The 15,926-nt window shown below is 48.2% G+C and overlaps 1 protein-coding gene across 6 annotated transcripts in view; it reads left to right on the forward strand.

The window, feature by feature from the left end:
- Window positions 1-15,926, forward strand: part of kcnc2 (potassium voltage-gated channel, Shaw-related subfamily, member 2) — a 70,857-nt gene that overhangs the window by 47,985 nt on the left and 6,946 nt on the right. For 3 of the 6 annotated variants that reach the window (XM_086201354.1, XM_086201355.1, XM_086201351.1), the window contains exons 2-4: window positions 10,028-10,961; window positions 12,744-12,914; window positions 13,622-13,663. In XM_086201354.1, coding sequence (XP_086057480.1) covers window positions 10,028-10,961; window positions 12,744-12,914; window positions 13,622-13,663 — 1,147 coding nt within the window. The remainder of the gene's footprint in view (window positions 1-10,027; window positions 10,962-12,743; window positions 12,915-13,621; window positions 13,664-15,926) is intronic. The other 3 variants (XM_086201356.1, XM_086201352.1, XM_086201357.1) reach the window with 1 other exon arrangement.

The following is a 15,926-nucleotide window of genomic DNA, read 5'->3' on the forward strand; positions in this document are numbered from 1 at the left end:
CTAGTTTGCTGTCTGATCCTAAACGAGCAACAAAAATAAGCCGGTGGTTGTAGACGAGTGAGTGACAGCCACCACGCCGCCGCTGCCGTTCATGTCTGAACAACCCAGCAACCGGAACCCTCACGCTGCACGCCGGGGAGAGGGAGCAGAGTGAGAAAGAGGGGAAACCCTTCTCCCTGCCAATGAGCATGACCATTCGTTTTCCCCTCTGCTGCCTCCTCCTCCCCCATTTTTCATCCTTCTTCTTCATCTCTCTGCGTCTCTCTCTTCACACTTGCAATTCACCATCTTGAGCTGTCAGGAAAAAAATCCACCAGATACAGGTGGCGTTACCATGGTGGCAGCTGATCAAGGGGGAAAGTGCGGCGCTGTGTTTGACAAAAGCAGACTTTTGTTTGGGGACTTGATTGTAACGTGTGACAACTCATTAGTCGCCTCCTTTTCTTTGCTGCCTCTGATATTCCTCGGGACTCGTCACTGTCCTCCCAGGCGCTCGCTTTATTTTTATCCAGCTTTCTCTCTATAGAATGAGGCTGAGATGGAAATCAATTACTTGGTGGTTTAATTACACTACGACGGTCTTTAAATGAGCCATTCAGCTTTAACTGCACTACATAATGTTGATTTAACCACTGTTTAATTTTAGAACGGAGAGCTTGATGTGACAGAACCTGCAAATAGACACATCATCCCTGTTTCCCAGCATGCACTGCTCTCCTCCTACTGACGGCTCAGCTATCACACAGCATGTCTGAGCAGATACGTGTAATAAGCTAATGTCCCGGACTCCTGAGAAGACTCATGGCGAGGTTGGTCATCCCTGTCAGCATCACGCCAAACACACAAGTCAGGAATGAGAACGACGACTTCTATCTGCTCCCAGACTGAGGCCCAAGACGGCGCTTCCTCTCCGCGCGTCCTCGGGGGAAGAGATTTGCATTTTGTGTATTTAGCAGTCTGTCTAGTTCAGGGTGACTTACGAAGAGTCGACAGTGAAAGCAGCATAAATAAAGGAGAGGGTGCAGCGTTCCTCTTCATCCTCGCTTCACAGGTCAGAGGAAGAGGAAGGGATGAGGAAGAAAAGAGCACGTTGTTGTCTGTTTAACATTTCAGGTGGAAGGAGGGAGGGAGGACACTTGCAGCCACCGCGAGTCTTCTGGTACAACGAGGTGGAGAAAACAGAATTTCCTGATTTGTGGTCTGCAGTGTGTGGACGCCCCCCAGGAGTGGAGCCGAGGAGCCCCCGGAGGCCTGGGAGGGGTTCTTTTTTATCTTTTGTGACCAACTTGTGTGTGTGTGTGGTGAATCGATCAATGAGAGTGAAGACACGAGGGAAGAGTGGCACTGCAGCTGCCGTGAGACGTCATCCTGAAGCGCTTCAGGTTCACTTGATGTCAAACGTCCAAAAATATAATCAGCAAAGGAAGAGAGCTCAACGCTCAAACTTCATAATCTGCAAAACTATGAGGCCAGCGTCCCCCAGCGTGAGGGGGTGCAGCGTGGACCCGGGGGCCGCGGACGGCCCCACAAAATCCCCTTCAATTTTGGCTCCAAGGTCAGCCGGCGTCATCGGGCACCGGTGTGTCTGAGATCGGTGACACGTAAAAATGTTTGCTCCTAAACTGATCAGCTGCGATCGTCAGCTCTGACTCATCGTAGCTTCTCATCGTCACATTGCTGTGGCTACCCGTCCAATCTATTTGATGCTTGTTTTGGGGGGGCACTTAAGCTTTGAGCTCTGTTCAAGGTGACCTCCGTCAAGCCGGTCTCAGCAGTCCTCTGATTGGATGATGTATGAAGGTCAGACGGGAGCCATTTGAGGAGTGATGATGTCATCGTCTAGTTCTCCTGTCACTCAGGTGTCAGAGCTTCTTGTTCTGTTTCATCCAACTTCCAAACCCTCTCACCTGATGCTCAGTCAGTCCAGCCGAGGGGACAGGGGGAGGAAGCAGGACACTTAGAGGGGGTGTATACGGCGGGGGGGGGGGGGGGGGGGCTGCTTTGAAGAGTCACGACTGTGTGACAGACACACAGGAACAGGCGGAGGATATTTCTGCCCAAGGGTCTCTACTTCCAGCTGGAGCTGGTCACCATGATGGCGTCCTCCTCATCCTGGCTCAGCAGGCCTGGTCGCTGCTCGTCACTGTCGGCTGCTCTGACACGTCTCTGTCCGCAGTGGCGGCCCTGCGTCTGACTGTTGCTGCCTTTGGCTTGACCTTTCAAACGGCTGCTCAAGCCTTCTCCTTCTCCTTCTTCTGCTTCTTCTTCTCCTTCTTCTTCTTCTTCTTCTTCTTCTTCTCCTTCTTGTTCTTCTCCTTCTTCTCCTTCTTCTTCTTCTTCCTCTTCTTCTCCTTCTTCTTCTTCTTCTTCTTCTTCTCCTTCTTCTTCTTCTTCTTCTTCTCCTTCTTCTTCTTCTTCTTCTTCTCCTTCTTCTTCTCCTTCTTCTTCTTCTCCTTCTTCTTCTTCTTCTTCCTCTTCTTCTTCTTCTTCTTCTTCTCCTTCTTCTTCTTCTTCTTCTTCTTCTCCTTCTTCTTCTTCTTCTTCTTCTCCTTCTTCTCCTTCTTCTTCTTCTCCTTCTTCTTCTTCTTCTCCTTCTTCTTCTTCTTCTTCTTCTTCCTCTTCTTCTTCTTCTCCTTCTTCTTCCTCTTCTTCTTCTTCTCCTTCTTCTTCTTCTTCTTCTTCTTCTCCTTCTTCTTCTTCTTCTCCTTCTTCTTCTTCTTCTTCTCCTTCTTCTTCTCCTTCTTCTTCTTCTCCTTCTTCTTGTTCTTCTCCTTCTTCTTCTTCTTCCTCTTCTTCTTCTTCTCCTTCTTCTTCCTCTTCTTCTTCTTCTTCTTCTTCTTCTCCTTCTTCTTCTTCTTCTTCTTCTCCTTCTTCTTCTCCTTCTTCTTCTTCTCCTTCTTCTTGTTCTTCTCCTTCTTCTTCTTCTTCTTCCTCTTCTTCTTCTTCTTCTTCTCCTTCTTCTTCTTCTTCTTCTTCTCCTTCTTCTTCTTCTTCTTCTTCTCCTTCTTCTTCTCCTTCTTCTTCTTCTCCTTCTTCTTGTTCTTCTCCTTCTTCTTCTTCTTCTTCCTCTTCTTCTTCTTCTCCTTCTTCTTCCTCTTCTTCTTCTTCTCCTTCTTCTTCTTCTTCTTCTTCTCCTTCTTCTTCTTCTTCTTCTCCTTCTTCTTCTTCTTCTCCATCTTCTTCTCCTTCTTCTTCTTCTCCTTCTTCTTGTTCTTCTCCTTCTTCTCCTTCTTCTTCCTCTTCTTCTTCTTCTCCTTCTTCTTCTTCTTCTTCTTCTTCTTCTTCTCCTTCTTCTTCTTCTTCTTCTTCTTCTTCTTCTTCTCCTTCTTCTTCACTCAACCAAGGAGTCCTCTGGTTTTCTTTGGCTGAATCTTCTATCTGCATCCATTCTCTCTGAGTTCTCCTCTCCCAGGACACATCAGGACGTCAGCAATTATACTACAAACAACATGGTACTAGACTGGTACTACACTGGTACTAGACTGGTACTACACTGGTACTAGACTGGTACTACACTGGTACCATACTACACTGGTACTATTCTTGTACTACGCTGGTAGAACACTGGCACTACACTGGTACTATTCTTGTACTACGCTGGTAGTACACTGGCACTACACTGGTACTATTCTTGTACTACGCTGGTCGTACACTGGCACTACACTGGTACTATTCTTGTACTACGCTGGTAGAACACTGGCACTACACTGGTACTATTCTTGTACGACGCTGGTAGTACACTGGCACTACACTGGTATTATTCTTGTACTACGCTGGTAGAACACTGGCACTACACTGGTACTATTCTTGTACTACGCTGGTAGTACACTGGCACTACACTGGTATTATTCTTGTACTACGCTGGTAGAACACTGGCACTACACTGGTACTATTCTTGTACTACGCTGGTAGTACACTGGCACTACACTGGTACTATTCTTGTACTATGCTGGTAGTACAGTGGCACTACACTGGTACTATTCTTGTACTACGCTGGTAGAACACTGGCACTACACTGGTACTATTCTTGTACTACCCTGGTAGTACAGTGGCACTACACTGGTACTATTCTTGTACTACGCTGGTAGTACACTGGCACTACACTGGTGCTATTCTTGTACTACGCTGGTAGTACACTGGCACTACACTGGTACTATTCTTGTACTACGCTGGTAGTACAGTGGCACTACACTGGTACTATTCTTGTACTATGCTGGTAGTACAGTGGCACTACACTGGTACTATTCTTGTACTACGCTGGTAGTACACTGGCACTACACTGGTACTATTCTTGTACTATGCTGGTAGTACAGTGGCACTACACTGGTACTATTCTTGTACTATGCTGGTAGTACACTGGCACTACACTGGTACTATTCTTGTACTATGCTGGTAGTACAGTGGCACTACACTGGTACTATTCTTGTACTACGCTTGTAGTACACTGGCACTACACTGGTACTATTCTTGTACTACGCTGGTAGTACACGGGCACTACACTGGTACTATTCTTGTACTATGCTGGTAGTACAGTGGCACTACACTGGTACTATTCTTGTACTCCGCTGGTAGTACAGTGGCACTACACTGGTACTATTCTTGTACTACGCTGGTAGTACACTGGCACTACACTGGTACTATTCTTGTACTACGCTGGTAGTACACTGGCACTACACTGGTACTATTCTTGTACTACGCTGGTAGTACACGGGCACTACACTGGTACTATTCTTGTACTATGCTGGTAGTACAGTGGCACTACACTGGTACTATTCTTGTACTACGCTGGTAGTACAGTGGCACTACACTGGTACTATTCTTGTACTATGCTGGTAGTACAGTGGCACTACACTGGTACTATTCTTGTACTACGCTGGTAGTACAGTGGCACTACACTGGTACTATTCTTGTACTACGCTGGTAGTACAGTGGCACTACACTGGTACTATTCTTGTACTACGCTGGTAGTACAGTGGCACTACACTGGTACTATTCTTGTACTACGCTGGTAGTACTCCCCCCAGCATCACACGCTCTGTGCATACGTCCCAGTCTCAGCTGCATCACATGTGCGTGCACATGTACACGTCTGCCGACTGCACGCGTGTACACGGAGGAGAAGCCCTCCATCCAGATTGAAGTGATAACGAGCCAATCAGGCAGAAGCAGGAGGCGAATCACGTGAGCCCTCAGGTTTAATCCCAGCCGTGTGTGGACGTGTGTGTCTGAGGTCCTCCTGGAGTGCGTTATCACCCCGGGGTCCCCTCAGCTTGATGATGTCACCAGTTAACTGAAGACAGCATGGAGGTTGATGGCGCATCCAGCATCCATCCATGGTGTCAAACAGATGGCGGCAGTCTAAAGGAGGTGGAGGCATTGAGCCATCTGATTGGCTGAGCCAGCAGGGCGGTTTCTGAAACAAAGCCTCAGAAGACCAGCTGCCTGCTAGTGTGTGCGTGTGAGTGTGCGTGTGCGTGTGTGTGTGTGTGTGTGTGTGTGTGTGTGTGTGTGTGTGTGTGTGGTATGGAGCGGGGGGTGCAGTGGGAGGATGCCAAGGTTCTGCCCATCCAACATGTTGCTGTGCCAACCAATGAAGGGATGTATGGAAAAAAACACGTGACCCTGGAGGGTCGTTCTGTTCTTAGCTTTCTAGAGCTTTCTAGAGCTCTGGAGTGACAACACCAGCACGGTCCATCAGGGTCACATCTACACGCACATCCACAACAACGCCAACACGACTTTCCAGCCAATCACATCTCCTTCTATGTAAGAAGCCTCCTGACTCCCAGACCCAGTGGAGACATTCGCCACATGTGGCTCATATGAGATGTGAGACCGTGGTCATGTCACATGGTCCTAACTACACTCGTTTTAAGCAGCTAAAAAAATCAGCAATGCAGTCAACCATGCAGGAATACCAATAAAGGAGCGTCTCACTTCCTGTCCTCTGGCGTGACTCGCCTGCGTCCTCGTCAGTCTGCTGCTCTGCTCTGTCAGCAGATGAGGAGGTATTTGGTTTGTCACAGTTGAAGCTTGGTTCTTTTTCTGCCAATTTTGTTTCTCTGCCTTTTTTCAAGTTTCCTTCCTCATGTGATGAAGTCAGTGTTAGATGGCGATCGCGTTCTACGCATCACATCACCCCCACGTGACAGACAGACCTGTGGCTGTATTTCATGTGCTTTAATACGTGATTGGCAGGTCAGGGTTTTCAGCCAATACCAAATGTAAAGGGGTTTTTCGTGGAGGTGAAGGTCTCGTCTACTGTATATTCATTTGTAAAACTTTTCCTGCTGCAATTTCTTTGTGTGCGATGACTTTTACTCAATGATTGACTTTTCAAAATGATCTTCTTCCATCTTTGTACTTCATCCCCACATGCATGCCTGACACTGTGAGGCCTTGAGGGTTCACGTAAACCTCAACAGCAGCGGTTCAGGCCTTCTGTCTGATTGTATTCTCTCCTTTTGGTGCATTCATGAAACAGCGAGCTGTTGACCCAGGAGACGGAGCCTGCAGAGGCCACAGACTGATTCAGTCGTGATGAATAAAACATGTCCACCTGGGACCGTTCAAGCTTGTGTTTGATTCCTGGAGTGATGGATTCATTTAACCTTTCGAAAACAGGTTGATTTCAGTCAGGCCTCGGTGTGGATGCATGTTCTCAGCAGTGGGATGGGATCCGTCATCCAGTCTGCACCAGGACGTATCACCTGATCACCAGGCAAAAGGTAAAGGGGGTCATCAAAGTAGATCGGATCCACTTTCATTTTCGAACCTCCAAAAGTGAAAATTGAAAATGTGCATGAAAAGAACTGGGTGCAAACGCGGGGTCAGATATGCTGTGCTTGCCGCCCTGTGCCCGTCGAGCGAGTTCACGTCCCAGTGACATCATCTGCCTGGTTTGTAATTTTGGTTGATTTTTGGTTAAAGTAATCCTCTGAACCCATCACAACCAACGTGGATGGAGACGTTTGAGAGGTCAAAGAACGCTGACTGAAATATCTGAAACACACAGAGGAGCTCCAGCCGGAGGAGGAGCTGGTGTGGAGACGAGTGTGTGGAACAGCGTAGGAGGAGACGTGCTGCTCCAGACTGTACCGCCACAGCTGTCGCTGTCGCCACCGCTAAGACGGAGACGTGTGCAGCGACACGTACCTGCAACATGGATTTGACGCAGAGGAAAAGTGTGGATGTAAAACAGCGCTGGTGTGTAGAACGCGGGTTATTTGCAGTGATTGATGATGATTAGTGGTGATGAAAACATGTGGCTCTACAGACACGAGAAGGTCACAGCCTCCGTGGACAATGAGCATCAGCGGACAAGAAGGGCTCAAGCTCAAAACCTCACATGTAATGAAACCATGGCGGGTAAATGGGATTTGTCCTCAGGCTGAATTAGATTAGCTGTGCTCCGAAACGGCTGTCTTGCACTCTCTTCCAGGAGTACGGGACATATTTAGCATGCGGAGAGTGTGTGAGCTGGAAACCAGGATGTGGAGAAGCATGTGCCTGTTGCGATCACATGCTAGGGCCGCACCTCTGCATTTTTAATGTCTGTCATAAGTAAGCTGGTGTGTGTTCGTGAGGCTGTGCCTGTGTTAGCATCTACATCCGTGTTTCTGTCTGATTTTTAAGAATTTCACATGATTCTGGAAATGAATTCAGTGTTCTTGAGGGAGAGGGTCTCTGTCCTCGCCCTGCAGACGTGACCACCACTGCAGGACAGAGCCGGCAGAGGCGGCAGCTGTCATTAGCAGGCGCAGCATCCTGAGCAGCCAAATGAAACAGCTCAGACAGTCCAGCTGGTCCTTTGAGCCGGAGTCAGGAAGAGGAGGACGCACAGATGAAGCCAGAGAGAGGAGGTGAGACAGAACTGAGCGGACCGGTTGCTTTAGAAGCACGGAGGGGGGAGCCAACCAAAACCCTCTCGGTTCTGGTTCCCCATCCCAGTTTAAGCCTCGGACAGTTCAAGGTCATCTGTCCGCAGGCGTCATCCCCGTCGTCTCTAGAAATTTCTTCATATTCGTCTCTGCTGGAATGACTGACAAAATGTTGGTTGTCAAAGGTCAATTGTCAAGGTCACTGACAGGCACCCTGCTGGGTGCTGATGTTTGTGTGAAACTGTTAACTTGAACAGCTGGCAGGACCGGTCGCCTCAGGTGTTGGTCGTCGGACTGGAGTGTAGATTAGAGGTTAGAGACGGAACCGTGCAGTCATCACGCAGTCTCAGGTTTAGGTTTGATTATTGAGCCGATGGAAACACATGACTCATAGTGCACACATTATGTGTGTGTGTGTGTACATATACATATCTATACATAAAAGTGTATATATACACACATATATACAGTACTTATGTATTTTGACCCGCTCTAACTGACTGTTCTGTATAAAAGAGAGTGAACAGCGACAGCGCATTAATCGTAGTCATGACCAAGCACACGCTAACAGCACTAGAATGAACACTCCAACAGTTCATGAGTGCTGTGACCCAAATAGTGGCACAGATATTTTTGAGTGTGTGATTCATGCAATCTAAAAACATGGCAGGGTGTACAAGGACTTCTTTGGAGCTCCGTAGGCAGAGCCTGCTGTGGATGTATGGTGGGAGGAAGGTGGAGGGAGAAGACCAGACGTCAGCTCTGCAGCTGCAGCGTTCGGAGGTGTCAGGTGAATATCTGAGCTCATCGGCGTTAGGAGGCGGTCCTAAAAGCAGAATTTGAGACATCACAAATATTTTGGAGGCAGATTCGGGTTTGCACCTGAACCGGTAAATGAAGGTGTAAAGGTGAAGCCTCCAGGACAACAGCAGTGAAGACCCAGAATTGATGGAGTATGCAGTGACCTGGAGTTGAGGGCGTCATGTCTTTGAAAAAGCATGCATATTAATTGCAATCACTTTGAGTGGTACAGTGAAGGTGACATGAGCTTTATCAAAGGAAATGCTCACTTCTACATCTTTCAATGGAGATGAATGTGGCGTTTCTGTGTAAGTCTGACCAGCAGGTACAGGTGTGACGGTTCGTCCTGCTCAGTGTTCCACACCGGCCAGTCAGAGAAGAATTAACATCGTCCCACATTAGAAACTAACGTGGGCCCACAAGTGGTCCCACTGAAGTTGTGCTCCTATCAGAACTCTCCATTGGCTACTGATCAGCGGCTGCAGCTCAGGTGTGATCGGCCGTGCACATCATCTCCTTTACCTGGATGAAACTTTCTTCTGCACTTTTAAATCGATGCGGTTTTCACTTTAATCTCTGAGGGTTTCAGTCTTTGTATGTTTGGTTCAAAGAAGGAGCCTGAAACGTAGCTTCACCGCTTCAGTTTGGGGATTCTCAACACATTCATGCAACAGTCATTCTGTCAATAATGCAACATTCGTAAATCATTCAAAACATGGAGGACCAAGCAAGATTCAGTTGGTGTGAGATGAGTAACAGACGAAGGACACATATTTCCCAGAGACACTCTTCATTCACTCTTTCAAGATTTTTCTTTCTAATTGCCTTTGTTTTTATTCATTTCACCCCATACAGACCTGTTTTCGTCCTCCTCCTGGTGACGTGGGCTCATTTTCGGCGTAGAGCTTCATCTTTCCAGAGCTACTATGATCTGTTAGTACGTGAAGATGTGGTTCCTAAGGCTTAATGCGATAAAACAATGCATAAATGCAAATCATGGCCAAAATAAACCCAGTCCAAAAATATTCAATCAAATCTACAATCTGTATTTGCATCTTTCTCACAGCAGTCAAGTGCTGTCTTGGTCGCTGTGCTGTCATCTGGTCAACGCACCGGCAGCAGGAGATGAAGTCTGAGTTTGTTCCTGCGCCACGCGGTCGGGGGTGTTGTTTGTTGCTCTTGCTGATAGATTTCTTCTCTCTCTGGAGCCCAGTGAAAGCATGCAAGTTCATTTACCCTTACTGAGTTCCTCTCTCTCAGGAGGAAGTGATTTGATTTCTCCTGAACTGCTGCACTCTGAGCCCGTGAAATGACGTTCTTCTCTTTTCTCCTCTGCTCTCCCGTAGTTTATTGCCTTTGCATCTTTGTTCTTCATCCTGGTCTCCATCACCACCTTCTGCTTGGAGACTCATGAAGCTTTCAACACCATCATCAACAAGACAGAGCTGATGCGGAACAGCAGCCTGCCGGACTTGGGGCCGCAGTACGAGATTGAAACGGACCCTGCGCTCACCTACGTGGAGGGTGTTTGTGTCTTCTGGTTCACCATCGAGTTCCTGGTGCGTGTGACCTTCTGCCCTGTCAAGCTGGAGTTTGTTAAGAGTGTGCTCAACATCATCGACTTTGTGGCTATCCTGCCTTTCTACTTGGAAGTAGGGCTGAGCGGCCTTTCCTCCAAGGCTGCCAAGGATGTGTTGGGCTTCCTCAGGGTGGTGCGCTTTGTTCGTATCTTGCGTATCTTCAAGCTAACACGTCACTTTGTGGGGCTTCGAGTGCTGGGCCACACATTACGGGCCAGCACCAATGAATTCCTGCTCCTCATCATCTTCCTGGCTTTGGGAGTGTTAATTTTTGCCACGATGATTTATTATGCTGAGCGCATCGGCGCAAAGCCCAATGACCCCACTGCTAGCCTCCACACCAAGTTCAAGAACATCCCTATTGGCTTCTGGTGGGCTGTGGTAACCATGACTACGCTGGGCTACGGTGACATGTATCCAGAGACATGGTCAGGCATGGTGGTGGGGGCGCTATGTGCTTTGGCTGGAGTGCTAACGATAGCCATGCCTGTGCCTGTCATCGTCAATAACTTTGGGATGTACTACTCTCTGGCCATGGCCAAGCAGAAGCTGCCCAAGAAGAGGAAGAAACACATTCCTCAGGCGGTGCAGGGGGGGTCGCCCACCTACTGCAAAGCTGATCTCAACACCACCTGCAACAGCACTCAAGGTGACCTGTGCCACGTCAAAGGGAGCAGGGTACTAGAACGCAACCGCTCAGGTAACAGCATGCATGGGGTGGGGTGGGGGTGGGGGGGTCATGCGGTGGCCGCCAGATGAATTCTGAAGGTATAACGCTGGGGCTATTTGACAGATTCCCCACTGAGGCTCAGCGTGGTTCTCTCCCCTGAGAACGCCACAGCAGCTCCATGAAGACTCAGCCTTCATGTCTGGTTGCCACAGTGATGGGGGGGGGGGGGGCTCTTCAAGAGTGCTGAGAGGGAAAAGCGTTGAAATAGCTGATGCTGTTCAATCATAATAAAGAGTCCTTGTGTAGAAGTATTTCTTCCAGTAGGATCTGTTCCTCTGCAGGTACGACAGTTGTTCCCTGTCGGATCTTGTCAGTCATTTCCTCTGACACGTCTGATTTTGATGGAAATTGGCGTCGGCCTCTCTATACGCACAGCCTTTACATGGCAGCGCCGCGCTCCTGAGGGCAGGTGCACCCTCCTCCCTCTGTTCATTCATTGGATGTCTGAACCTCAGATCTGTTCAGCTTTGAGTAATTCAGTCTTCCGCTGCATCCACAGCACAACCATTAAACAGCCCCCCGATTCCAATGGGGAAGTGAATGCTCAGGTCATGTGACTGATCAAATAATCAAACGACTGGCGAGAGGAACTTATGAACTTGACCCATCCACTGAATAATCAAAATCACCTCTGTGGAGAACAAAAGTTTAGATCGTCCCCACAAGGGACGCCCTGTTTAAGACTTATGAAACGTAATTGCTAATGAAGTAAACTGCGGTCACATGACTTGGGCGTCACCACAACTACACTTGTACCGCTGTTAGCATGATGACATTTGCAGTCTTGTGCATCCGTTTGTCAGCCGCTTCTGTTTTTAAGAAACACGGCTGCGTTTTCTCTGAACCCTCTGATATCCCAGCGAGCCACAGCCCTTTGAAAGGCATTCAACCTAAAACCAAGTCAAATCCTTTGTTGGGGTTCTTTTGAAGCGTCATTAGCTAGAATTCCAGAAAAGTCTTCCTTTAGAGAGTTGTTTGTTCACCTGAGTTTGGTTCGTAGACGGCGATGAAGCACTGCCTGTGAGGCCAAAGCCAAGTATCACTGATGCTTCCACTGTCATCCAAAAGAAGGATTTAAATATAAAAGAGCCTCCAGGACGCTCGTCATGCTAAATCCTCTCAGTGCAGTGGTCACCATCACTGGTGACACCGAGCAGCCACCGCTCACACACTCCAGGAAGCACATGCAGCCGCGTGGACCTGCCATCAGGTCGGACTCCTCTCTTAAAATGAGACAAATATTCATTCATTAATGTCTTAATCCTGAGCCTCCCTCATCAACTGGAGCTCCTCTGACCTCTGACCTTTTGTGAGGAGGCCTGCAGCCCCCAGCCGCACCACCATCAGAGGATATTCCAGAGAGAGGTCTTCGCTGTCCCTGGACCACCATCGTCACGAACCTAAAGCTGTGAGCCGTCACACTGTGTTTTAGGTTTGCTTCTCCTGCCCTTCAAGTTTTACTAAAAACAACTCAAAGAAAAAATATTAAATAAAAAAGATATTTGAAAATCTAAATAAGATATGAAACGGGTTCAAGTCAAGATGGAAGAGGCAGACGAAGGGAATATGAGGCTCATGTGAATGTCCCCCCACCACAGCACCACATTGAAGCTCTCATGGAGGTGGTTCAGCTCTGCTGGAGCCATACTGGTTTTAACACCCCCCCCCCCAGTTAGCTGACCTCTAGTGGTGATCAGGAGGACAGTCCCCAGCAGACCAAAGATGTAACATGTCTTCCGTCCCTGCTTGTAGTTTTGTCAGCGGACTGCAGTGGGGGCAGTGATCTGACCATGTCTCCAGAGGAGACCGTCCCCATGCGAAGGTCCAGCACTCGGGAACAGGACCGCCGGAGCGGAGGGACGTGCTTTCTACTCGCTGCTAGTGACTACACCTGCCCAGCAGATGGCGGGATACGAAAAACAGGTAAGTGCATGTAGAGACTCGGCTTTTATCACGATCCCCTCCACTCTGAGGAAATCCTAGAGAACACGAGTGGACTCTGAGTCTTGATTCCTTCAAAGTGAACGTGATACTCTCCTGTCTGACGGAATGATTCTGATATTCACGCTTGCCATTGTGCATCGACGCAGATTCATTTTTGATTCATTCAAGTCTTGTTAGGTTTCATCTCTGAGGGACCACCAGTGTTTGTCAGTCCCTATAGAATATAAAGAACCACAAACCAGTCTGAGCATGAGAGATTTTTAAAATTTACACAAAAAAATTCAAAAGTCGGGTCTTCAAAACAGAGCAGCTGAAAGTAGCGAGAGGGACACGACCAACTCAGCGTCATCCGAAGCCAGAAACTCAGTGGCAGTTTTCACGCAGGGTTCCTTACAGAAGTCACTGTCCCATCAAGTGTGTCCAGTCTGCACCAGCTGGCACAGAAACGTGAGTGTGAGGAGAACACACACTCCTCCTGACATCAGTCAGAGTTCTTCAGCGAGCGCCCAGCTGGTACTGTGTTCCATCAGTGGCCAAAGAAAACAGAGGAAGAGGAAGATCAGATGCGATGAGCATGTGTCATTATTTGCTCTGTCACCATATCTGTTGCACCTAGCGTTAGCCTACTAGCCTAGCCTTGGCTCTGGGATGTATCGTGGTTCATTCACCTCCACCTCCCTCCGCAGGCCGTAGAGTCCACACTCCCCACGTCTACGGCACGGATGGCGGTGCGTATAAAAACAGCTGCTAGCTCTCTCGCCTCCATGTTGTTTGCTCTGCAAACTCTCGTTCTCGCGAGTGTTCATGAGAGTGTGGGACATTCACTTGGCTTCAGTTGGAGTCGTGTAGTCTGTTTGATTAAATCTAGAACCTCCACTTTTTAGTCGCTCAAAAACTCAGTTCATGTTTTCTTCCAATCTGTTCATAATCTGTCAGGATTGTGAAAGTTTTCTACAGTGACACACAGCAAAACTTTGTCTTTCTTGCGTGTGTCTGACTCACAACTGTTGCCTTCTTCACTGCGTATTCATGCCTCCGTGTTGCCTGGAAACCCTTCTGACCCTGTGTCTCACTTGATTGTTGCCAGGTTCGTTGTCCGTGTTCAGCTCTCACGTCAGTCGTCGGTCGATCATCGACACACCAGATAGTTCTGCTGCACACAATCAGGGCGATCTCATGAAATGAAACATTCGCCCTCCGTCTGCTGCCATCCATCGACATTCAGGCAGATGTCATGTAACATCAGTGGGATGTGATTTACCTCCCAAGAAACGAGACAGTATAGGAAGTAAATGACAGTGGCGACGCCCACTGATGACAGCAGGCACCTGAATCCGCCACGGAGACCACAGTCGACCACCGGGCCTCATGCCAGAACCGCTCGTCCGCCTGATTTGTGCTCCAGTGGTGCAGACGAGTGCGCTAGAAGAACTTGTGCTGTTCTCCAGTCGTCTCCTGTTGTGAGTGTTCTTTCAGATACAGACCTGTTTAGGACCAGCGTGAGCTGTTGGTCTGATCAAGACTTGCACTGCAATACTTTAGCATTTGGAGTCAAACAAGAACACATATTTTTGCTAAGCCTCATAGCTGCGTTGATGGATTCTGTTTGACTCTGCAGTTTGGATTAGCTTCTAATAGAACTGTAAAGCTGTTGATGTAACTGATTGGGCCGTTCGTGCAGAGTAGACCTCCTTCTGCCGAGGTCATCAAACCGTTTCCTGTGTCTCCGTGTCCTCAGCTCTTGATCTGAGCGGCCCGCACTGACGCGGCTGAGCACCGCTGACTCTTCTCATTCCTTTGCTTTAGTCCTTTGGTGCCACTCCTAACTTTTGCTTGGTTGTTATTTGAAACTACAGATTCAGTCCCCAACTTTAAAGATGTTCTTCTTCGTTTTTGATGCCACTTGATTGATCTCTTCAAGGCATGCAGGACAGGAAGCAAAGCCTTATATGGTATTTTAGGGTGGTATTTACGGTCATTTGCTCGCCTGGTGCACCAAATTACACACAGGTGTCATTCATCGCCTCCACGGCTCATTTACACACTTCTCTGGAGTTTAAATGTTTGTTAGCTCTGAGGGAGCGCATTCATACGAGCGCACCGCCCCCAAAAAAGGAGAAGAGAAGAATTCACAACAGTTCTTGCATGAGGCCCGGTGCAGCCCGACATGGCGTGGTACTGCTGCTGAGGTCTGCTCCGCTAAGCGCTCCTCAGAACCCAAATCAGACTCCTGTTGACCTGAAAGTAGTTTTGTTGAGCTGCAGCTTGGGCTCGTAGAAATGGTCGCCGACAGGAACCTGGATGAAGTCAGGAAGGAAGTCAGACACAGGATCAGCAGAGAATCCAGGAGATTTTCAAAATAAAAGACGTTGTGCAGATCGTTTTCCACTTCACTACATCAACATTCCAGCCACAACTCTTTTTGTCATGTCATTCATTATTGAACGGGAGTTCAAAGTCAGAAATAAAAGAACTGATAAAAGATTACGCAACTACTCAGCCATGACAGAGGCACCGAAGTCCAAGTCAGCACTGTCGGACCCTGAAATGCTCGGAAGACTTTTTCCCGGGAGCGATGAAACTTTCCCGAGAATCAAAGCTCTTTTCTCATTGTCAACCAAAGTTCAGAACTTTAAGAGAAGTCTAAATCTCTTTGTTGTAAAACTGCTCTGAGTGCAACAAAATTACATGCTAATAACAGGCTGAATTTATGGTGTTAATGAGCAGTTTGATCCTTTAAGAGCTTCTACACTTAGTTGAACCTGCAGGAGCAGTCAGGAGACGGTTCCCCCACTCAGAAGGTTCCTGGGGAGTTGTCAGCTCTGGCCCAGTCGTCCAAAAAACGTACGATATCTATGCAGTGTATCTGCTCGCTTGCTGAGACTGTTGACTGTGTTTACATGACATCACCCCCCCCCCCCACACACACACACACACACACAAAAACGCATGACTGGTATGAGGGGGAATCAGCCCCCCGAGCTCTGTCGT

Source organism: Aulostomus chinensis, chromosome 4 (genome assembly GCF_037954235.1).
Source record: "Aulostomus chinensis isolate RoL2024-O1b breed Wild chromosome 4, RoL_Achi_v1.0, whole genome shotgun sequence".
Classification (NCBI taxonomy): domain Eukaryota; kingdom Metazoa; phylum Chordata; class Actinopteri; order Syngnathiformes; family Aulostomidae; genus Aulostomus; species Aulostomus chinensis.